This window comes from Panthera leo, chromosome C2 (genome assembly GCF_018350215.1).
Source record: "Panthera leo isolate Ple1 chromosome C2, P.leo_Ple1_pat1.1, whole genome shotgun sequence".
Taxonomy (NCBI): Eukaryota; Metazoa; Chordata; class Mammalia; order Carnivora; family Felidae; genus Panthera; species Panthera leo.
The window spans coordinates 96598524-96623142 of record NC_056687.1 but is presented as its reverse complement, the minus strand read 5'-3'; the positions used below and the strand labels follow the sequence as shown (position 1 = coordinate 96623142).

General features: G+C 36.4%; 1 protein-coding gene across 6 annotated transcripts in view; it reads right to left on the bottom strand.

Annotated features, from left to right (window-relative positions):
• Window positions 1-2682: 2682 nt before the first annotated feature.
• The window catches only part of MECOM (MDS1 and EVI1 complex locus), a 557439-nt gene continuing 535502 nt past the window's right edge, over window positions 2683-24619 (bottom strand). For all 6 annotated transcript variants that reach the window (XM_042954308.1, XM_042954311.1, XM_042954309.1 and 3 more), the window contains 7 exons: window positions 19240-19406; window positions 18105-18182; window positions 13849-14018; window positions 11812-11956; window positions 8080-8316; window positions 7061-7244; window positions 2683-3459 (listed from right to left, as the gene is read on the bottom strand). In XM_042954308.1, the coding sequence (XP_042810242.1) occupies window positions 3325-3459; window positions 7061-7244; window positions 8080-8316; window positions 11812-11956; window positions 13849-14018; window positions 18105-18182; window positions 19240-19406 (1116 nt within the window). In that variant the 3' untranslated portion in view covers window positions 2683-3324. The remainder of the gene's footprint in view (window positions 3460-7060; window positions 7245-8079; window positions 8317-11811; window positions 11957-13848; window positions 14019-18104; window positions 18183-19239; window positions 19407-24619) is intronic.

Here is a 24619-nt window from a genome sequence, read left to right as displayed (position 1 = left end):
TGTGTGTCTGTAGGTTCATATATGTATACACATATATACATAGACACATGCACATATTTTGTTTCCTTAATTCCTACCATGAAATTTATAAATGCCTTGCAGGTGTCAAAGTTTTGGCAAAGATTTCCAAAACTGTATTTTGATTTTTGACAGTCACAGAAACCCAATGCGGCAGCAGCAGAAGCAAGTGTTATTACCCTGGTTTCATAGATGAGATTTCGAGAGGTATGTGACTTGCCCGAGACCTCAAAGCCAGTGAAGCAGTGGACCCCGACCTCAAACCCAGGCCTTCAGTTTCCAAATCCAATATTGTCTCCACCATATCTCACCAGCCCCCACAGGGGCACGTGGTGCAGGACTGCTGGCGAAATAAATGGAGACAACAGCAGAAATGTAAGGCTTGAAAGCCTTTTTGGAATTTGGAGCCACTACGTATTAGCAAACAACTGAAATGTCATGCTCAAAGCCTAACAAAAATTTAGTAGCGTTGAGAATATTCAAATTGGTTCAGAATTTATAGGTATATTCTTTAGAACAAAGGAAAATGCACAGCATGTTCCAGATCTGTGCTTTTCTTATGTCCCAAGTACTAGATCCTTCTTTTCCTTTTCTACAGACCAGATTTATAGCTTAAGTAGATTTCCTGAATGCTTTTTCGTATACATACTTTATATTTAAAAAATTAACATTTATACCCTATATATCTAATTCCTATACTACTGACATTTAGAAAAGAATGTGATTCTCTTTGTATATGGCATTGTGGCTAAGAATGAGTAAATGAATGAAGAAATTAGTCTGTATCTATTTCCATGTGTCATACTTATTCAAGCCTTGTTAAAACCTCTGCAGTGAGCCAAAAATGAAATTTCCATATTTTAAAACAATTGGCATTATATTTAAGGAGCAAGACCAATTCATAATTCCTCCCCCACTGGAGAATTTATCATATGGATATACCACTCTTCACATCCCAACCATATATGTACACATATGAACACACAAAAAACATTTTGTGCATGGAAATTAAAATACCATTGCTTACATTAGTGAAATGCAGGAAACCTAAATTTTCAACGAAATTGAAATGGTTGAAGAAATTATAGTACATCGAACTTGATGGACTATATGGGGCAACTGTTTATTATTTTGAACTTGTAACAGTACGTATTGACTTTTTTTTTTTTTGCCACAGTAAAGAAAGAACATTATGCCTACACTCTTACTATAACTATAAAAAATGATATTTTGCATGCAAAGACTTAAAAGAAACATGGAAAAGTTAAAAGGTTTTTTTTTTCCATCTTGTGAATTAGTTAACAGTGTTTGTGTAATTAAAAACAAAATTTTAATTTTGAGCCTGAATGGCTCAGTCAGTTAAGTATCTGACTTCAGCTCAAGTCATGATCTCACAGTCCGTGAGTTGGAGCCCCTCAACAGGCTCTGTGCTGACAGCTCGGAGCCTGGAGCCTGCTTCGGATTCTGTGTCTCCCATTCTCTCTCTGCCCCTCCCCCACTCTGTGTGTGTGTGTGTGTGTGTGTGTGTGTCAAATAAAAATAAACTTAAAAAAATTTTAAAAAAATAACAAAAATAAAATGGGTGCTGTGGACATGTAGTAAAACCAGGACCGTGTGGTGTCGCACATGAGCCCTGACTTTGCTCCACAAAGAGAAAGTCCAGAAGAATGAGTCAGCGATATCCCAATTCGTGGTGGGTCAAGGTCTATTCCTACATCATCTCAAAACAATACACACATGCTCTACACTCCATGTATCTACCAGGGCATCAAGTCCCCAGATGTCTTATCTTTAAATCATTCGATCCCTAGAGAAACTACAATTGCACAAAGAGGGAAAATATCACACAGTGGGAAAAATAACCATTTTTGTAAGTCTTTATTTTTTAGTTGCTCCTCCCATAGTAATGCACTGAAAGGCATAACAGTTTATATTGTACAAAGCATTTGAAGAAAGTACCTCAACTTGCCGATTATTTCAAAATGAGATTACAAACAAACAAACAAACAAAAAAAAAACAAATCTGGTTCTTCAATAAAGGGCAAAATAACTGAATACAGTCTGTTATTTACTTCTCTCTTTTAACATAAGGTCTGGAACACTTCATTTTACAAATAGGATTAACATGAACATAACATCGCACAAGCTTGCAGACGACCAGCATAAAATATGGGGTACAGTTTTTAATTAGAAGAATCATGCTTTCATGAAAGAAATTATAATCATTTATACAATTGAATCGATTTCAGTATTACAAAAACTAAGTTGCATCTATTCGTATTTAGCTCATTAAGAAGGAAAACAAAACAACGTCAAAAAAGGAATGTTAAGAAAAGCCAAACACCATTTGGCACTCCCACACACAGGTAGAGTCACCTTGGTCCTTGAAATTCAGAAAGGGGTGTGCCTCAGACGTCAGAAAGTAGTGGCTGACTGGAACAGTGCTGTTGTAATCAACAAACAATAGTTTGCCAACAAATAAATACATGGTACACGCAACACACACAAAATTAAACATTAAAAAACAGTGACATGATTGTCTAAAATTAAGATGTTATTACAAGGATTTGGCAAACATTTTATTAGTGTAGTGGTACAGCGGTACTGGTGATGAACAGGTTACTTCACTGACTGAACCTTTATGAGCGCTGAACATCCATAGTTTACAATATACACATACCCTTTTTCCCTAGTTTTAAACAATGTACTTAAGAAGGCAAACGTTAATGGGGAACAAGTACTCCCTGTTATCAGTTTCTATAATTATCAAGTGTGCATTTTATCCAACTACTTCTGTCTTCAAAGGGTTAAATTACATAAAACTTTAACAAAGAAAAAAATTAAATCTGTCATTGAAAGCAACTGTTCCCAATCATGTGTCAGGTGATCTTGTACAAAAAAGAATTCAGTTTCTATGGAGTGTTCATTCGTGCCAATGCCGCCATCCCCACAGCCCTCACACCCACCCACAGCCCAGGGCAGGGCAGACGAAGACGCCTTCTGCCCAGCAAGTTGCTCATTCTCACTGAATCACGTTAAGTCGCATTGACCTTCCAGAAGTCAGCAGCTGCCTTTGCTGTGCAAAACAAAATATCGAGAATAAATAGTTTCTTTTTTTTTCTTTCTTTCTTTTCCTTTCTTTTCCTTTCTTTCTTTTTTTAAGCATTCAGTTTAAGGTCACCAGACTTTAAATGAGTGACCCTTCAGGTTTCTAAGGCATTCTGCTCAGCAGTCTTTTAAATAGTCCTAGATGAAAGAGCCATGCTACTGTTGGACTTGGTCCCACTCTGGTCGACCTTGGTAATGTCATACGTGGCTTATGGACTGGATGGCACTGGATTCCGCAGCAGCCCTTGCCATACTGTGCCACACGTTGGAAGAACTGTGGGATGTAGAATGGAGGGACTCCTTGTCGGACAATGACAACATCATAGCATATGCCTGGGGTGAAGAGGAGAGACTTGGTAAGTGGCATTGGAAAACATCACTTTTAGTTTGAAGAATATTGCTGGTGAGTGTTAGCAGAAGAAGGGACCCAGAGTAGGAGCACCCCTCATGGTATGTTTGGAAAAGTGTGGGGCGTTTTGTTCCTGTAATGATGTGGTGTTACTGCTGGCCTTCAGTGCCCAGGGGCCACAAAAGTATCTACTCTCCAGGACAAAAAAAGTGAATTATCCTGCCTAAAATGTCAACAACGCCTCCACTGAGAAACATGAGTCATCCCCCTGCCCAACCATAGATACGGTCATCCATCCACTCTTCATGCCCATGTTCAACGCACCAAAAATATTATTGTGTGTTTATGACCGAAACCACAAATATGAGCAGGGTATAGACCTGCCTTGACAGCACTGGGGTCTAGTAGAAGACATGGTCCCACCAACTCCTGCATTCTATAACTGAGAGCAAGGAGATGACATGACTCGCCCCAAGTCACTCAACTGGACAAGTCACTCAACTTGAGGAGGCATAACTACAATGGATTTCTGCCCAACTTTTAATCCAGTCCTTTGTCTGCTTTCCCTCCATGTTTGATATATTCAAAGCCAACCCAAAGACCTTGAAAGCTAAGGTGGATCAAGCCAGCCCTACCACAACCTAAAACAAAACACAAGACCCAACAACATTCTAACCAACTGGTATTCCAGTGTCTACCGAGCATAAGGTGCATGGCGGTGTTCTGTGAAGAAGTGCTCTTTCTTCCTCATTATCATGTCAGTTCTAAATAACTGTTCAGAGAATCCCCCATTTGCTGCCAAGTAAAATATTCAAATGAAATGTTTGGTCTTGACTTGTGAGTGAACTTTTCACTGTTGATTTGCTATTGTTGGTCTCATCCATTGCTAAACTTGCTTGTCAAAATGCTGCTGAAGTGGAATCATTAATGTCCTGCCAAAGACATTCCACTGTCTGTAAATAAAGACAAAATGCCTCTGTTGTTAAGCAGAATTTCATCTCTGAGAGTCATGCTGAGACATGTGGCCAGTCTGTGGTTTCTTCCGTAATCATGGCAATCAGTTAGAAAATCTGCCCTCATAGGCTGATTCTCATTTGCTGGGTCATTGCTCTAAATGTACACATTTGACTTCTACGCATGCAATTTGCCTTCTAGACCTCTACAAAATCTCAACAGATATATAAGGAATATTTCCTAAGCATCTACTCTGTGCCAGGCACTGTGCTAGGTCCTAGGGAATCAATGATAAAGAATATATAGTCCTTGTCCTTAGAAGTGTTTAAAATATGAGTGAAGTGAGCATTGAACTTTATTTTTATAATATACCCACTTTTAGAGATCAACATAGAGAATACTCTGAAATGGTTTTAACAAAACCCATTCTAATATTTGGAAAAATGAAAGGGAACATACAGAAAATTTTGGACTTCTGGCTTCTAACCTGCCTCTCTTCAAATAGCTGTATGACCTTGGGCAAGTTGCTTAGCCTTTCAAGGTCACTTTCTTCATATCAAATGGGGATAATAATAATAAAAACTTGCCTCCAGGGGCTGCGAAGGAATTACAAGCACTATAGAACATAGAGTGCCTGAAATAAATAGTACCTATTATTATGAAATTAATCTTTAGGATAGGGTTTTTCAAAGAGGATTCTATGCAGAATGCAGCCACTGTCGTATTGGTCAACTCTCTTGGATTCAATCACTATCAAAATCACAGAGTAAATATATGAAAGTTTTGAGTAAGTCATCTATCTCTATTCAGATTCTAGAAAATAATAAATATAGAATACTGTCTTTTATATAGAATATAGAATAAATATTGCCTTTTGGTAATCAAAGGAAATAAACATTTTCATGCACAAAGATCAGTGCCCTGCACATAACTGCTAGTTAATAACAACTGAATGAATGAATAAAAAGTTTCATGAAATAATGTTAGTATGCAAAAGGGACTGACCCTTTTTAAACTGATATATATGACATGATCAAGTAATACAAAAAATATGAGTTAGGATTGCAAAACACTAGTATTTCTTGTGATGGTAAGTCTTAGTCCAGTTGGGCAGGGACTTTATGTCAAAATGCTGGTACCAAAATATATCACCTCTTTTATCTCTAGATTCTCTGACCCTTATGTTTTCAACCATTTCTGACTATTTCAGGAATTTTTAGGTATTGTGTCTTACAATTATACGTATTTTAGATGGAATAATTAAAAGAAATTTAAAAACAGAAAAGAAAGCCTGGATCCCCCAGTATCTCTCTGATCAATTAGGAAGGAAGAATGGGATATCAAGTGTTTAAAAAAAATGCTAGCTACCTCTAATGGTTATCTGTAGGTAAAAATTAGATGTCTACTATGGCTGGTTTACTTCTAATGTTATAAATTAAAAAATATTTTTTTTATCTCCACTTAATCATAGAGCAGGAAGAGATCTTAGATACCTCCTCGATTCACCCACTTTCCAATGAGGAAGTGGTACCTGCAGTCATGAAGTGATGTTCTCAAGTTCACATAGCCAGCAACTCCAGTGCTGAGGTGAGGTGTTTTCACTTCCAACTCAAAAAGAACATGGTATCTTAGATTTTTGCCGAATTGACTAATATTTAAAAATTTACATCATCCCACAAGCACAGTGCTTTTCCCAACCTTAGTTGAGATATGACCACATTTGCTAAGACCAGCGCAAACATCTCAGCTAAAAAGGAAATCATTTCCAAATGTACAAGCCAATAGGGTCACATGGTTTGACACGTCAGGTTTTGATACCTCCAAAATGGGCTCGAGATCAGTTAGGCCAAAATAGCCAACAAATGTGGTAGGAACAGGAAATTTCTTTTCTTTCTTTCTTTCTTTCTTTCTTTCTTTCTTTCTTTCTTTCCTTTTTAATTGACCTAAATGAAATGAACAACCTGGTTGAGTGTGGATGTCAGGCAGAAAATACTGACTTCCTTTATTTTGTGATTAAATAATGAAGGCTATTTTAATTGGTATTTATGCATCCTTAAATGGATTTATTTTAGTTACCACAGTCCTGATTCAGTCAATAAAAATTAATAGGCTTTATTTCCAAATCTGCCAGTAAGTTGCTGCAGACTTTGGGCAACTCATTTCATCTCTGATCCTTAGTCCACTCTTAAATGCTATAATTAGATAACTTGTTAATTAACTACACATAGTAATGGACCAAAAAAAAAATTGAAGGCAGGATTCACTTTCCAGAAGTCTGAAAATATAATTAGGTTGACAAAAACTACAGATTCAAGCCAATTAGAAAACAATTCTGAAGTAATATATAAACAGGTGCAAACATTATGAACTATCTATACAGAAGTAAGGGAACTGCCAAGTAAAAGAAAAATCACCATAGGATAAGATTTGTCACCGAAGTCTCTGTGTAGAGTGCAGCCATGTTAATTGGTTAACCATTTTGGATTTGGTCATTGAGGCAAGATGTGAACATTTTGAGTAAAGCCTCTGAACCTGTTCAGATTCTAGAATATTGCAAAGAGAGAAACTAGCTGCCTTTTGGCCTCAAAGGCACAATGTCACCATGATGCTGTACTGCAGGAAAATATGTACCTGTGACTTGGACTTTCTGTGTAACGGCTGTTTAAGTTCCTCCGGCACATGGGAAGCACTAAAAGAAGACAGCTCAGCTTCAGTATATTGATTATCTTCCATTTTCCTCATTTTGAGGCTATCTGTGAAGTGCCTTATATGATCTAGAGCAGAAAGTCCAGTTTTATATTCTTCCTCTTTATACCTAAAATGAACCAATGGGAAAGCACAGAGGGTTTTTTTTTTCTGTTTCCGTTTGTTATCCAACCAAATCACTTTTCATCTGAATCTATACAGCTGTCAAACTTCATATTATATTTGCAGTATAAAGAAGCATGCATCCATTATCAGGTTCTTCAAAGTGTTTACAAATATTGTACCTTAAAAACATATTTGTTTCAAGATTTTCCATAACTAAAGCACGTGTGTATAAGAGGTAAAGAGTTAAAGTCAATGATGTGAAATCAGCAGTGCAGTGGAGACACAATTTATAGGCTTATAATTTCCACTTAAAATAAAGCCAGTTATGATAATATTTAGTCAGCTCCCACTACCCAGACGAAAATATAATATTCCTAAAAATTTAACTCTTCGGTTAATTTTTTTTTCCATTTAAAAACCTACCTGTATAGAACACATATATATCAAATTAGGTGAAATTTATCTCAATATTAGTTGACTTATAACACACCGGATTTTTAAATGAATTAGATAATGTTGATATCTCCATTTTACTTGGTGTTTTACAGGTAGGGTCTAAATAAATGACCGGGTACTCGTTTAATTTTCATTTGTACATCTATCTCAGGTTAGAGTTTCCCAAACAGCAATGTATTTGTAGTCTTGTGGATTATGTTGATGGCCACCTTATTTTCATCTAATCAAAATGAATACAACAAACATGCCTTGTTAACTCAGCTTTGCTCTTATGATTCATTACTCATAAACTGCTAGCACCGGAAATGTTGTCCTCATGGAAAAACAAAGCGGAAGGAATTGCTACCATATATGCACCTGCTCTTGCTTATTTACTAACTCACCTCACTGGAGACGTTTTGCAACTCATCTCCAGGGCACTGGCTTCTTCATACTCATCCTCAGGATTTCCTTCATGTAAATTGCTTGTCATGGGTTCCTTTCCTGTTTTTCCAGTAATATCATTGTCTTCGTCCTCCTCATCTAACAACACCTCGTCTTCTACTTCTTCGTCATCCAGTAAATCTGAATTTTGACTGGTCACCAAAGCCTTCTCATCCTTAAAATGACTGCCGTTCATCCTTTCAAAAGCATAAAAAAAAGCAACAGGTCCAATTACTGGTTTCCTTTTTAAATGCGCAGCTAGCTTTCTTATCATGTCTTCCTAACTGTTTAGATTTCCAACACTTCCACAAGAAATTTTTATTGTTTATGCTTTATGGCAACCATGGGAAAATAATGTAATTTGCAAATGAGAAAATGAAGAAAAAAATAATTGGGTGATTATTCAGAGGATAAAGGAGCTTCTGGCAGAGCTGGAAAAACAATCTCAGATTCTTATTCCTTATCAGAGTGTTCCTGATAAATGATATTGTTATATATAATATAAAAAGCATACCAATGTTTGTTCTACAAAATGTCATCTAATTACCATAGAAGTGCCCACCAATTAAAATAATAGGTTTCTGGAAAATTCAGATCCCTGCAAAATAATGACCAATGCTTCAACATACATGCCTAAAATGAATCTAAGGGTTCAAAGAAAATGCTAAGATAGCTGCCAGGAACCAACCGGTATTTGTTATTTCTAGGTGATATTTGTGGTACATGCCACTTAGACATCCTGCTCAAACTTGGAAATGATTGAGAGCTCACTTATTTGTACTGTTTTCAAATTATTCTTGAAGGTCTGAATGTAAAAAGTTCCTTGTTTCCCAGAAGAACTTTGGGGTAGGAAATTATCTAAAAATGTAATTATGCAAATATCTTTTGAAGCTTACTTAGTATGCATGTCTAATATGATACGAAAGAATAATATTATCTTTTAAAAGTCATTTGTAATACTTTAGTTTGTGGTTGCAAGGACTGTATTATGTGATTCAAAAGTTTAATTATAAAAAAAGAGTTTAATTACATAGAAGTCCCAGTTGAATACATTTGAGAGCATTTATAAAACGAAGACAAACTTCTCAGGCTTTAAAATAAACATGAAGAATGTAAAAATTGAATTTAAGTTTCACTGTAATATTTACAAGTCAAAATTAGGGGTGCCTGGACTGAGTCAGTTAAGCAACGGACTTTGGCTCAGGTCATGATCTCAGGGTTTGTGAGTTCGAGCCCTGCGTTGGGCTCTGTGCTGACAGCTCAGAGCCTGGAGCCTGCTTCAGATTCCGTGTCTCCCCCTCTCTCTGCCCCTCCCCCACTCACGCTCTGTCTCTTTCTCTCAAAAATAAATAAACATAAAAAAAATAAAATATAAATAAAAGTCAAACTTAACTTGGTTTCAAATTGATTACAAATGCTTTGAACTACAGAATATCTCTTCCTAACCTCCTCTTTTTAAAGATATATGACCAGGGAAGTTAAAACACTTCCCCAAATTCAGAAAGTTTGTTGAAATTTAAGTTATTGCTACAGAAATGTATGATTTTCACACTTAAATGGAACGATTTTTCAGATCATGGGAGATTAGGTATCAACAATGTATCCATCACATCCCCACGTAACAAAAAGGAGTATAATTTAATATTTAGATTTTCCAGGGTAAATAAAATAAACAAAACAATGTTGGGTGTGACAGATATACATGGTAAAAATCTTAAAAACAGTCATATTACCATTGTTAACCTTCTTATACAGCCAAGCTCTTAACCTCTTTTATCAAAGAATGATGAAAACATGTTTTGCACAGACATAAATTATTAGTTTCCAGACATACTGCCAACTTGCTTGCTTGAATGGATTGAAACTGTTATTTTTTAAAAATGAAAGAAAAAGTAAAAGAACCAAAGAATGCATGGATGAAAACCAAAAGTAACAAAGCCAACATGATTAAAAAAAACTATTTGTTAATTATGCTTTCAAATGTGGCAATTTATGGGGGATAAATGATTCATCAAAAGTAGCCCCGATAGGAGTGGAGGGGAGTTAAATGACTCAATCTTCTTACTTCTGTGCTGTTTGGACATGTTGAAACCAGATGTCGCAGCTCTATGCAGGCTCACAAATTTCCAAGTAAGGGCTAGAGAGTCTGAAAAGGCATCTCAGAACCCAAATGGTGGTTTCTGTTCAACATTTCTTTTTGTATCGTGTATATTTCATTATCAAAATGTAATTTGGTAACTCTCTTACCTACTTGTTCTTACTACTTTGTATTTCTGATCATCTGCCTCCTCTCCCTCCTTCCCTCCTCTCTCTCTCATACTCTCTGTCTCTCTTTTACACACACACACACACACACACACACACAAATGGGCAAGCAGAGGGAAAGATATGTCCAACTGCACAAAGTCATAGCTCTTATCAGACTTCTTAGAAGCTGGGAAGGGTCATGTAATAGCAGATCTTCTCTCCTTTTTCCACACACATGCTTTATACAAGTTGAAGAACAGAACTGGTCATATAATTTTGTTATCTTGGGAAATGATGTTTGTTTGAAGCTTGCCTTAATGTAAAAACTACCTAAAATAATTATTTGACTTTTAACAGCATCAAAAAATAGAGGACACAAACAATAATACTTGTTTGATGAAAAGTAATAGAACTTCATTAACTAATTCCATGTGACATTAAAATTGACTATGTAACATCCTAATCTAATAGGCTACTGGATAGTTATGTTCAGAAAAATCTAGCTCTCAATATCAGATACTTAATTATAACTTACAGAAAAGAAAAATTAAATCCTGGAGTTTTGGTAAAATAATGTTTCATTAACATCACATAAAATGTAAACACTAGATAAATGTTAATTATTATTATTATCAGCAGCATTAAAAATTTTCTTTTTGAATTAAGCCATACACGCTTGACATTGATGATAACAAGAGGTAGCCAGGGCACCAGGTCACTGAAAACAAGGATGATCACACCCAGTGAAACAAACATACTGAAATTCAATGAATATTCATTCACCTGAGAGCATACAGGTAGTGAGAGAATCTTATCAAGAAGTCTCAACTTATTTCTATGTAAAAGCTATTTACATTATATTCAATGGGTGTTTTATATATAGATATGTACATATATATATACACACACACAAATGTATATACAGATATATATATTACACATACTGATAGATACATATACATATACACATACTGATAGATATACTCACATATTATCTGTAATATACATATGATATATAATAGTAACCACTACTGACTCAACTGAATCCCTGTGGTGGCCTTCCCTTCTGCTTGGCAAGTTTTGATAAAATATTCTAATTAGTTATCAAGAGAAGCAGGGCAGAACAGTGGTAAAAGCATGGGCTCTGGAACCAGAGAGCCCAGGCTGAGTCCCAGTTATTAATTACTTATGTGGCCTCTGGCAAGTTATCTAACCTTCAATATCTTCATTCCTTCACTGATAAAATTCCATAGTAATGGTTGCTACCTCATTGGGTTATCATGATAATTAAATTCATACATGTAAAGTGCTTAAAAGAGCATTTAGTATTTAACCTGCACTAAATAAATGCCAGCCATCGGTGGTGCTCACCAAAGTGAGCACAGCAAATCTATTTGGAACGTATTGATTTTATAGAGTTTAAAAAAGGAAAAACCCTGCTTTACCTCTCCTCTGTGTTCCTGGGAGACTGGCTGCTGTGGTTGCTGTTCCCAATGAAATTGCGAATTTCTGTGAAGTAAGCATCTTCTTTGTCATCAAGAATCGCGCCTGTACTTTCCAGTTCGGAATGAGGCGACGACGTGGCCGTACCTGAGGGGAGAGAGCCTTTTGTCAAAAAGACTATTATCAACATGGCAACTTATTGTGAACCTTGTTTCTTCTTCATCTGATCAGTGTTTCCTAAAACAGGTTCTTTTGAATATTAATAATGGTAACATTAGGAGGCCAAAGTCTTCCCCAGTTACCACATACATGCCCATGAAAGTCCCCTGGAGAATATTTTGAACCACTGAAATCATGAGGTACAGTCTCCCAAAGGTGCTTCTCCCACAGTTTCCTCTCATTCCCACCGTGACATGAGAACATTGACATTCATATTATGAGGAAACAGGGTGAGGCAAATTATAAAGAGGCCTTAAATAGATTCTGCCCGAAGAAACTGTATACTCAGTCCTGGTTGCAATCAATATGTATTTATTGCTCCTGTGTTAAAGTACGCTACCAAAGAAAGACTGAAAACATGCTAAAAACTCTATATTCTGATTTAGTGGATGAAGCAGTGAGTAAAACTTGACACGCCAGCCCAGAGACTGAGGTGATACGGCATTAAGGGGACAATAAGGGATCTGCTGTATGTAGGATGATCTTCAGCTTCCTTACCTATAAAATTAGAATCACAATACCTTAACAAAGGATGGTTGTAAGGTTTTTATCAACTTACACATTTATAAACACCTTATATGTGGTCCAATTTCTACCAACATTTGCTTCATGCTGTTTAGCTTTCGCACAAGATATCTACAACCCAGTAGTTCACCATAATAGTCTACACATTCATGATAAGAGGTGAGACCATCTCTCAGTTGAATGAAGTTATAATCTGGGCCCACAAATAAATATTGAACTTGGACATGTTACATTTTTAACTCAGTTAGTTATTTTCTAAAATACTTTTGATTAGAAAATTATGGGAGTATTCTGGAAGGGTGCATGTGGTTGGAAAGTGCCACCAGTGTTCTACACTGAATTAGACTTTTGTCTCTAAAACCCAGTATCTTTAGACCACAATCATTTGACTTTTGGCTTAGAGGAAAGCACACAGCATATAGTTCTACGTAGTAGCCACCAAATATCGTAAGCAATGTGCCTGTACAGGGAAGGAAGGATTAATCATAAAACAATTTTCTTAGGTAAAGATTACTACTTTGAACAACTTCAACTTTTTTCTGTTTTTAAAATCTTTTTTTCTGAACCCCATGCTTGCTCCTTTCCTTGCCCCCAAGTAGTTTTCCTGATTCTCTAGAAACTATCATTTCCCCTGCTAACTATGTGCTGGCAAGTCTGAGTTAAGGGAAGGCTAATTTTTTGATACTTTTAACTTAATTCTACATCAGAATTTGTAACCCAAACTGCACACCACTATCATTTGCTATGGGTTACTCTGATCATGTTAACAATCTTTTACCATTAATCCCTGCAAAGTTACTCTAGGGATATTCTCTGAACTGTAGAACTCCTACACAAGCAGCCACTGTTTCTCAGTTAATACTCAGAGCATGGTATTCTGGGATGCCACTTTGGAAATCCTGCCATGCCCGGAGTCTGCATTCTGTACAACAGGTGGAAAACTGCTCCCTGCAATTTAGGAAATCTTGATTCATTCATCTCCTATGAGATTGGGTCATGGTTCTCTTTGTTTGCAATTAACAATTGAGACGAATCCAGAATAAAAAACCAATCCAAATAAGACCCCAAGTTATAGATTATTCAACAATCACATCATTCACATCATTCTATAATCTCAAGGGAAACATGTTGCAAATTTTAGGATCTGGTTCGGGTGTCAAAGTGGAAGGGGAGAAGAAAGATCACAATTATCTCTCTTTTTTTAAAGTATAGTGGACATACAATATTATTCACAATTATCTTTGAAAATGAGGAAATTAAGCCATCCTCTCCTCATAACACAATTGATTACCTACCCGACATGTTCCCATTCTCATGTTTCTTTAGGTGTCTGTCTAAGTTGGTTTGTTGACCAAAACACCTATCACATAAGTGACACTTAAAGGGCTTCTCCTTATTGTGGATATTACGAACATGCCTTTGCAAGTTGGAAGAGATGCTAAATGATCGGTCACAGTATTTGCATCTGAAAAATAAACACAGAGAAAATATTCACAACTAAATCGAAAGGTATTTCTCAAGACTAGAAAGCCAGATATCCAAAGTTATCACCCATAAAACATTTTAGAGAAAAGGCAGAGGCAAGAATCCTATTCACAGAGTCAAGATTTCAATTCCCATAGATTTTGATTCCTTTAAAGATTTTCATGACTTTATGAAAAACCATAAAAATAATAATAAAATATTGGTGATTGGATCGCTCCAAAACGGATTAGAGTCATCAGTTTTCATATTTTAGATAAACCTCATGAAATTAAGGACATTAAGAAACAGTAGCATTATTTTATCTTCTGCTTAGAACAATACATATAAATCCTTCCTAAACAAACATGAAACAATTCACGTAGTTTTCAAATAAAATACAAAAAGCATTCTTAAATTCAAAATTGCACAGTCTGATTAAATAGTTTCTTAGTAAATTCACTTTTTAAATGGATAATCCTAAAGGAATTTCCATTATATTCTCAAAAAGAGCAGCAACTCTTCCAAAGTTTTAAAACTTTGTGAATAACTGGTTCTGATACTAAAGACACTGATTTTCATAATCTGCAGCAATGACAAACCCACAGAGCCTTTACTCTAATAGACTTCAATCTTTTAAAAAAAGAAAATAAGAGGGGCGCCTGGGTGTCTCAGTCGGTTGAGCGTCTGACTTCGGCTCAGGTCACGATCTGGCGGTATGTGGGTTCGAGCCCCGCGTCGGGCTCTGTGCTGACTGCTCAGAGCCTGGAGCCTGTTTCAGATTCTGTGTCTCCCTCTCTCTCTGACCCTCCCCCGTTCATGCTCTGTCTCTCTCTGTCTCAAAAATAAACGTTAAAAAAAAATTTTTTTTTTAAATAAAAAAAAAAAAGAAAAGAAGAGTGGCACTAAATTCTCCTTTTGGAATAAAACAAAGGTCTTCATTAATCTCCATTCTTCCTATTGCCCCCAGTTTTCCATTTCTATTTTTCTGAAAGAGTTTGTGGCATTTCTGAACCAGGTCAGTTTTCCAAGAAAGCACTTATTATTAGTTGGCTAATTGTTTTTGCCTCCCATGGGATTAAAAAAAATTCATAAATTATTTTAAAGTTCTCTTTTAATCTAAATAAAAATGTAATGCCTCCCCCTCCCCACCCTCAACCCCCTAGCTCTTATGGATAAAGAAGAAAAGCGGCAATTTATGGGGTATTCTCCTTTGGCATTTTAAAGTAAATATTGCATGATTTGTTTGTGTGGGGTTTTGTGGGTGTGTGTGTTGCTTGGGGGAAAAAATTAGCTTTCTCCAGATGACTTCTAAGTGAAACTTTCTAACTTAGCAGCCAGAAAATCTTTAACTTATTCTTCCATATGCGAAGGGCCCTTGTCCTCCCACTTCTAAATGTAGACTCAGTGGTTCGAGTGCTCTACATCAGAAATCACCCCATTCCACTCGAAGTGTTTGGGTTTCCTCGGCTGTCTCTACGTGATGCCAGAAGTCTAGTCAGTTCAGTGAGGAAAATAAATCTGTTAAACTAGTTACTTTGGCATAGTATCAATAAACCAACTCAACGACTGATTTAATTTTCCCCCTTAAATGCCCTGGCATGATGAGGTTCCCCAACTTTCTTCACTTATAATATTAATTTAAAAGTGTGTGAAACCCCACATTCAGTGTAGTTATAATATTTTAGCCTCTGCTTTTGAATATATATATATATATATATATATATATATATATATATATATTATATATGTATATGTGTGTCATGGGCTGCTCTGTTGACTCCCAAAGCCCACTACAACGAGAATAATGATACAATAAGCACAACTGTGTTGTACCAAACAGAATAACCTAGAAAACACCGCTAGAGAAAACTTATACTCCCATCAACTGCTCTAAAATTTTTTCACTCTAAACATTTTCTTCATACATCATGAGTTGGACAGATTTTGTCTTTGACATGCTTCCAACTTTCTGCTCGTATGCAAAGGGGCTTTTCCAAATCTAATACACATCACCCACTCTAATATAAATAAAATCAGCCAATAAGAAAATTTTACACAGTAATCATCTGTTACTTTGTATTTTTCCTCTGCTAACGTCCTAGCCAAAGGTTTGAGTGCTCCTGAATAAAAAATCATTCCATTCTGCTCCAATAAATTAGTAGGTGGTTAACAGTCTAAGTTTCAAAAATTCCTAAAATGAATACATAACGCAGTCATGAACAATACACAATTCAGAATTTGGATGTAAACATGGGGATCATGGGAGCCTTTGAGATCATGGTGTAAGACAAAAACTCTGACATGGGAGCTCCATGACTGGGTTTTAATTCTGGATCTTTTAGTACCAGACTTTACAGAAGGCAGTTAACATCTATGCATCTGAATTTCTTCCCTTGTGGAACAGAGGAGCTACGTAAGTAATTGCTTATGATCTCCAGCTATGCAAAAATTCTGGCTTGTTTTTTTTTAAATATACATACAATAATAGCACCATTTATGGGGAATAAAACCAGTAATTCAGGTGCAAAGAAAGAGTAAAATGAGCATGATACAGTTGCACACCAGATCCCTGGCCATAACAAAATGTAAGTGTTGAAATCTTTCTTCCACTTAAGCAGAATTCCTGGAGTCTGAAAAATTTTCTCAAAAAGGGAAATCACCTACCACCTGCCATTTTTCTATCTCTCTGAAACTTTTTATTTTAAGTCCATTCTATCACATATAAATTAGAAATATCATATAAAGGCCATTGTATCACATATAAAGTAGAAATATGACTTGCCAATAGTAATTTATAAAACATGTAAGAAAGCAAAGAATTTAAGAAAACACTTTATTTTCTGAATTTAAGTTCCTCTGGTTTTCTCTTAAAATTTCAATCCTCTCCACATTAGCATTCACTGTCCTGATCCTTTGCTTATTCTTATATGTAAAAAAGTCTTTGGGGGCCTGAGTGGCTCAGTTAAGCTCGGTTTAAGTTAAGCTCGGTTTAACAGTTAAGCTCGGTTAAGCATCTGACTTCAGTTCAGGTCGTGATCTCACAGTTCATGCATTTGAGCCCTGCATCAGGCTCTGTGCTGACAGCTCGGAGCCTGGAGCTTGCTTCAGATTCTGTGTCTCCCTCTCTCTCTGCCCTCCCCAACTGATATGCTCTCTCTCTCTCTCAAAAATGAATAAACATAAAAAAAAATTTTTTTAAACCTTTGAAACCTGAGAAATTATTTATTTTAATGTGAAAAGTGAGCATGCAGACAAAAATAATTTCACACATATGCAATGCATAAGAATTTCAAAGCAGAATCAAATTACAATATGATTTAAGATAAATAACATTAATCCTTTAACAAATATTCATGAGCATCTAACACTAGGCGCAAAGCATTGCACATAAAACAAGTAGATTATATCGTAAAAAGGAAGATGATGTTGATGATTTTAATTCTTTGGTAAATAATAATATTATAATTAGACACATGTCCCATGTGTCAGATCGCTGATCTTTACATTCAGCAGAATAAGCTAAGAGGTAGTTTAGAAATTGTTGGTAGAATTGCCCCTCTTCCTACAATATATTCTATTTGATTTTTTCTACTCCTAGTTCCACATCTTCTTCTTCCTCTCCAGGTTTAAAGTTTATTCCTTAAACCTCGTAATGGGACCTGGGGACACTGACTTAACTGTACTGGGGAAACAAAGTTATACATGGCTTGTCAACTCAGAGTAGAGATTTAAGGCTTGAAAAGGGAGGCTGCAATGTTATGATTACTGTCAGTTAATACAGCACTAACTATTGAGAAGAGAGCACTAAAATAAATTTTTAAATAATTTTTAAAATGGCTAACATTTCTAAAATGCTTATTCTGTCCTAGTTACTGCTAGACCTTTTAAACTGAGATGCCGGAAGCCTTGATTTAAAACATTAGGACTCTTCCAATTTTTATCCTAACCACTCGCCAATTCTTCTTTGACTCAAAACTAAAAGGGCATACATTCAGGCATGCAAAAAAGTAGCCTCCAATTAGAGGGAGGAATCCATTCTAACTGCTATAATATTTACGAAGATATTTAGTAAAAATCATTGTCAAACCTGTAAGGCTGCTCTCCTGTGTGGGTTCTCAGGTGCCGTGTTAAGTTCGCAGACCTTGGAAAAATCTTGCCACAGTATCTGTTATGAAACATGTTTATAAGAGAAAGTCAGCACAATCGACTTTATTTCACTCAAACTGCATAGAAGCCAGATGCGTATTCCTGATTTAATTAATCTTGCATGGGAATCACATGTCTTTGGTATTTAAAATTTGCAACAAAGCCATTCTACAGATATAAATAACTCCACAAATAAAGGCTGCATTATGAGATCTGGTTGAATTTGCTCATGCATAAGCAAGCAGTTTATGAAAATAGACTTTAGTTTTGATGACCCCCATACGCCTCTTTTATTAACTCTATATCTTTATAGTCACAAAACTGAACCAGACAAGGGGATAAAAAAAATGACAAGAGTCTGTGATTCTGGGTTGATGTAAACAGATTTCAAATGTTTCAACTCATTTTATATGTTAGCCACAGTGACAACTCTGTACATTGAGTGGTATCAGATCAGACAAGATTCTAAGACCTCATCCATCAAGGTATGTTGCTATAAAAGCTTTTCTGGAAAGAAAGTGACACATTTTCCAAAGAGCAGATAAATTGATATGCCTGAGTCAGATGTCACAAATTTCTGAAGGCAATTCAGAAATTACATGCACAATTTATTAAAGAAAAAACAAGCTTTACTGTAATAGTGATGGGTAACAAGAAACTTATTAACTAGCTTTCTTCACTTATCGACCTTATTCGTCCTTTGTTAATGGCCTTATTCTTCAATGCCATGACAATTAATAAATGTATGCTTGAAGACAGTAGTATTATACCTTTGCATGAAAATAATTAACTATGAAAGAAAATTCATAAATATCAAAGTGAAACAAGTATTTGGACTGTTTCCAACCTCATTTATCACACCCAAATGGCTTGTGTTCAAATTCTCATTTAATAATAATTTTTTTAAACCACCACTTTTATATCTCCCTAAATAAAGAGTACTTTGAAGTACTTGAGATCTATCATGGTCACTCTTAATCATCCAGTCACGAATAATTTCCCAAACAAATGGAGGGGTCTTTTGAAATCAGAGGGGAGACGTTTGGAAAGTCAGCCACAATTGTCTTAGCAGTTACCTGCACGTGTAGCGTTCTTTTCCTTTCCGCAGGAGGTTCTCTGGCAGGGCATTGGGAGGCGCTCTGAAATTGAACATGGAGGGAACTGACTGCAGAAGTTCACTGGCCTCTGGTTTCAGGGCACTGAAGTTCTCGAGCTTCTCTGCCATGTTTTCAATAGCTGACATCTGCAAGGCAAGAGCATAAGACCATGAAGGACTAGTCTGACATCTTTTCTTCTGTAATCATCTCTAGCAAATCAAGAAATCATTAATAAAAGGGAAGCATCAAATCTGCTGAAGGCAGTAGACTGTATTAAAAGGTTGTAGTGGCCCAATATTAGACAAACAACAAGAGGACTCGTGGATTTAGGAAATAACTAAGGTAGAATCATGCTTATACAATGCTGGGTGAACTTTTTCATAAGACCATGGTTAGGCCACTTTATGACCATTTGATATACAATTGAGCAATGAAACACATGAGCAATAATAAAGCCAAATTAGATGTTTACTACGTTAAGAGACAGCATTAGTATTGTGTTACGGATATCAACAGTAAAGTGGAAATTATAGGGAAAGGTCCTGCACGCCTTGCCTAGGTAATAAAAACCATAGGAAGCATGGCATTCCATGAAGAGAATTCACAGCATGGAAAACATCAAGTGTTCCAAAGTTACAGTTTAAGCCAGATGGGTGTACTGCAGAAAAAAAAAAAAAAAAGAAATGTGTAAGAGGTGTTTTGCCTATGGCTATGTTAATATCTGGATATACTAGATTTTTAAGTGTGATCATATACAAAGAATTTTGATGAAATATTAATTTGTTCTGGATTAAGATCAGGTTGAAATGACAGTTCATGATAGATCATGTCGTATAACTTGGCATGGGCATTAATAAGGGGGGTAGTTAGTGTAACCTCACTCTTAGAGAAATAATCTTGAAGAACTACCCTGCCTAATTCTTCCTCTCAAGCATCTTAACTTCTTTGCCTTATAATCTTCAAGTTTTTGTCCACTTGCATATGTATTTGACAGTCACAATCAGAGGGTGGCATTTACTTTGATCCTTACTGTCCTTAGTTAGAAGGACTCGCCCCTTTCCTTCAACTCTCCCCAAATGTTAAGTTTCCTTAGGGCTCATATTTTATTTGGAAGCTGCTTACTACTGAATTTTTAAGTAGAAAAGCAAACTCTCAGGCCATCCTGTTAAATCAACTCACCCATTATTTATTTGGCTCTCAGGCACTATGCCACCAGAGAGCTTGGAAAGCTGTTAAGAAGGTGTTTGCACTCTATATGCACTCTGTGTGTTTCTCAAAGAGCTGGGGTGTTAGACCAGGAGACTCCACACAAGGATAAAAATGGCAACAACCGCACATTCCAACAACTGTTCAATCCAAGAGGATGATTCTTTCCCTGATGAAATGGCAGGACACAATTGAAGGCCTAATTTATGAGCTCAGGTTAGAAAGAAAAGGTATCACTTCCTACTCAAAAGGAAAATTAACAAAATATGTATTCCATGGCTGGGCAGCTGGATGGAATACCACTGGCTCCTTACGGAGAAGCAACCTCTTAACAGAATGGCCTGACCATGATGCTCTTCTTACAAAGAATATAGTGCACGCCTGATTCTTCAAATGACTATTCATGTTGTAGTTAGCTCTCTTTTTTCCCTTTATCCTGGAGTCTGCCCTCTCATTTCATGCCCGGACTCCTAATGCTAGCTACAAATTGCAACGTACAGGGTACCACTGCCAATTTGCCAAATGTCTTTCATCAAACATGGTGCAAAAAATCTCAGAGGAAAGTCAAGATACATTTACTTGTCAGACGACAAATGTGAACGCGTTGGGAGGCGGTAGGGGCTATAAGCTCAGGGGTTTGATTCATAATCACTCAGCTGCTAAAACATTCTCCACAGATGCAAGTGGACAGCACATTTGTCACTATGAAGGATTTTGACACATACTGATCACAGGGCAGAGATATGGAATTGATGCCGCTGCTCAGAGAGGTTGGCGGAAATTCTGTCCCTACAGAATACGGTCATTATCCTCCTCCAGCCAGGGCATTAGCATTTTTGTCTTGTGTGGGGTTTTCCTTCTTAAAAATCAATCCAGAAATATTTTATGACACGATTTTATTTGCATTTATTCCTTCTAATTGTGTCTTGCAGAGAATCATTTGGATATTCCACCCTCCATGGAATAAACTGTCTGAGTGAAAAATGACCTCTGGCCTTCAAGCTGATTAGCAGAAACAAGCAAGGGTAAGGGTCATGATCGCATATATTTATTGGGAAGAATAGCAAGTGCATGGGTGATGATTATTAATGTTTTATTTATGTACATTTAATATTGGAGTAAAGTTTCATTATCTAGTGGTTTTAAATCATTCGAGTGTCCGCCCCGCTGACACTGAGATTCCTGTGGCGATATATCTTCTAGAAACACTTTTCCTTTTATATGGAAAATAGTTTACTCATGACTATTATTCTCGGCTTTCATCTATAGCACATATAAACTACAAGCCCTTCAACTTATTTAAGAGCAATTGGCTGTTGAGAAATGTGTCTTGCTTTAGTAGCAGCAAATATCTCTTTTTGAAGAAAGATCATTGTGATTACATTACTTCAAACTATTTCAATTTGGGGAAACTATCAAGAAACAAAAAAATACACTATGGGCTTGATGACTAAACACTGGCATTCTTAAAGATAATAAGAAAAAGAATAGGGGTGACCCGAACGCTTCTCTTATAAAGCCACCCCCACCTTTGGCTTCTGGTGTCAAATGAAAAGAAGATTGAACTGGAGTGGAGAAAAGGGAGAGAAGGAAGATCGAAAGTCAACTGAGGGTACATATTGACACCACACACACACACACACACACACACAAACACCACTTTCTGTCCAGCTAGCAAACACTCCAACTAAAAGCCACCATGAATCCTCCCTTTCATCTTCATGAGATTTGCTCTGATTGCACTTGACCTCAGTTGAAAAGAAGACGTTTCCCCAATAGGACAGATAGAAGTGACTTAGATATCTGCCAGTTGGGTGGTTTAGCAATTCTGTGCCCAACATCAGTCTGCCTATATCTTGGATTAAGGTGCTGGATTAAGATGAGCTTCATCTAGGGGCGTCTGGGTGGCTCAGTCAGTTAAGCGGCCGGCTTCGGCTCAGGTCATGATCTCACAGTTCGTGAGTTCAAGCCCAGTGTCGGGCTCTGTGCTGACAGGTCAGAGCCTGGAGCCTGCTTCGGATTCTGTGTCCCCCCTCTCTCTCTGTACCTCCCCTGCTAGTGCTCTGTCTCTCTCTGTCTCTTAAAAATAAACATTAAAAAACAAAAGTAAAAAAAAAAAAAAAAGATGAGCTTCATCTAGTGTACAGGTCAAAACTCTAACTTTTTCACTCTGTAAGCTGACTCATGTGATGCTCCTCCTGAAATAACATGCATTTTACAAGAGAAGTAATATGTTTTGACATTCATTTGAATGTCTGGTTTGGTATTTTAGAAGTGAAGGTGAATTGGGATAAATGGAACAGAATCTAGCTACATTTATATTTCAATTATGAACAATCCAATGAAGAGGGCAATGTGTACTACTATAAAAAAGAAATTTGCTGAGAATGGGGAAAATAAAGGAAGAAAAGTTAGATCATGTATTTTAGAAATGCATTTCCCTGTGTCCTATTAATGTCATACGCTAATCTCTGATCAGTTAATGACAGGGCTTTTTTTTTTCCTATGGAACAGTAATTTTTATTTATATATACAATAGTTGTTGATGGTATCTGCAGCCAGATGTCTGGAAAAGGAAGTCATTGCACCCCCTTTCAGTCCCCAAGAGACTATTAACTTTATATTGACGCAAACTAATATTTAGACACAATTCCCTAGATCCTACCAAAAAATGTAGTTATCTCTCTAGTCAAATAAAGTTAGTATTTTTAAAAACATTTCAGCAGGCAAGATATCATCAACTGGGTCCTAAGCACTTAGCCTAACATTTATTATCTGGCAGCCAACAATTGATGACATAAAGAAGTTTCTCATTAAAACCATTAAAGTGACAACCTGATGATATGAAATGATATGTCCAATGGCACCATGAATTATGTGCCTTAATGTTTTACAAATTAGATTACACATGTCTTTATCATAAAACAACTAACTTTTCATAAATAACTTATGATGGGAAAGTTTGTAGATTTGGGAGTTTTCTATATTTATTCCCTTGATAATCATAAGAAATCTCAAAATTGTGGCCATTTGGGGGAAATGTTAAGTATTCACATTTTACAATTATCTCACTCCATGTATCACATTCAGCAGTCATGATTACGAAACCCCTTAGAATTTGTTTACCACTCAGAATGATATACTTTAATATTTTAGTAGTTCCCACTAATATCTATGTTTTATAATAAGACTATAAATCATGGCTCTGAAAACCCTATGATTCAGGGAATGGATGTGTTTCCAAAGCACTGAAATGGCAGTTGCTACCACTGCATCACCAGGAAAGGGGGTCTAACTTAAAATCTGGATTGGCTTTGTATAATTGGTAGAACCATTGGGCGTGCTATGTAGGAGATAGCATATGACAAATAAAGCAGCCAATGACATAGATATTGTCAAGCAATATGCCACCTTATAAAGGATGAGGACCCTGAGGCATGATACTCAGGATGGATCTCTGCCAGGAAAGGCAGAAGAGAAACACTGGAAATACAGGTCATGGTCATCAAAGCCCAAGCCCATCAACTGCACAACTTTGTCTAAGGAAGTCTTAGTCTCTCTCTCTCTCTCCCCCTGCCTCCTTCCCTGTTCCTCTTTCTCTCTTCTTTTTAAATAAATGGACTTTTGAAATAAATGGACTTAATCCCTGTCTATCAAAATGAGAAAAATCACAACTCATCCCATAGTCCACAGAAGAAATAAAATGGAGGAATTTCTGGTAAAGAAAATCTAATGTCAGAGGAAATAGGCAAGTGCTAAAGTGTTCCAACTTGAACTGATTGATACACTTCTATATGGTGACCAAAAAAATTGACCCATATTCCAAGATTTTACTCATATCTCAGAATCAGAATAATTTTGAGTAAAGAAGAGAATGAAGGTGTAGAATTACATATGATTAGAAGAAATTCTGTAATATGTGTTATTTATATGTATTTCCATTGACCCAAGGTTTATTTGAGAGTGAAAAGTAAACAAGCAGTATTCTTTGCATTTTGGACAAAAAAGAAAGCTAATACCTAGCATCACTACCTGACAACTGACTGTATCTGGAAATAGAAACAAATTTGAGGAAGTGAGACCCAAGGCTAAAAGATCCATTTCCTAGTTAGACATGGATTTCTAAACATTTAGTCTTATTATTCCAAATAAC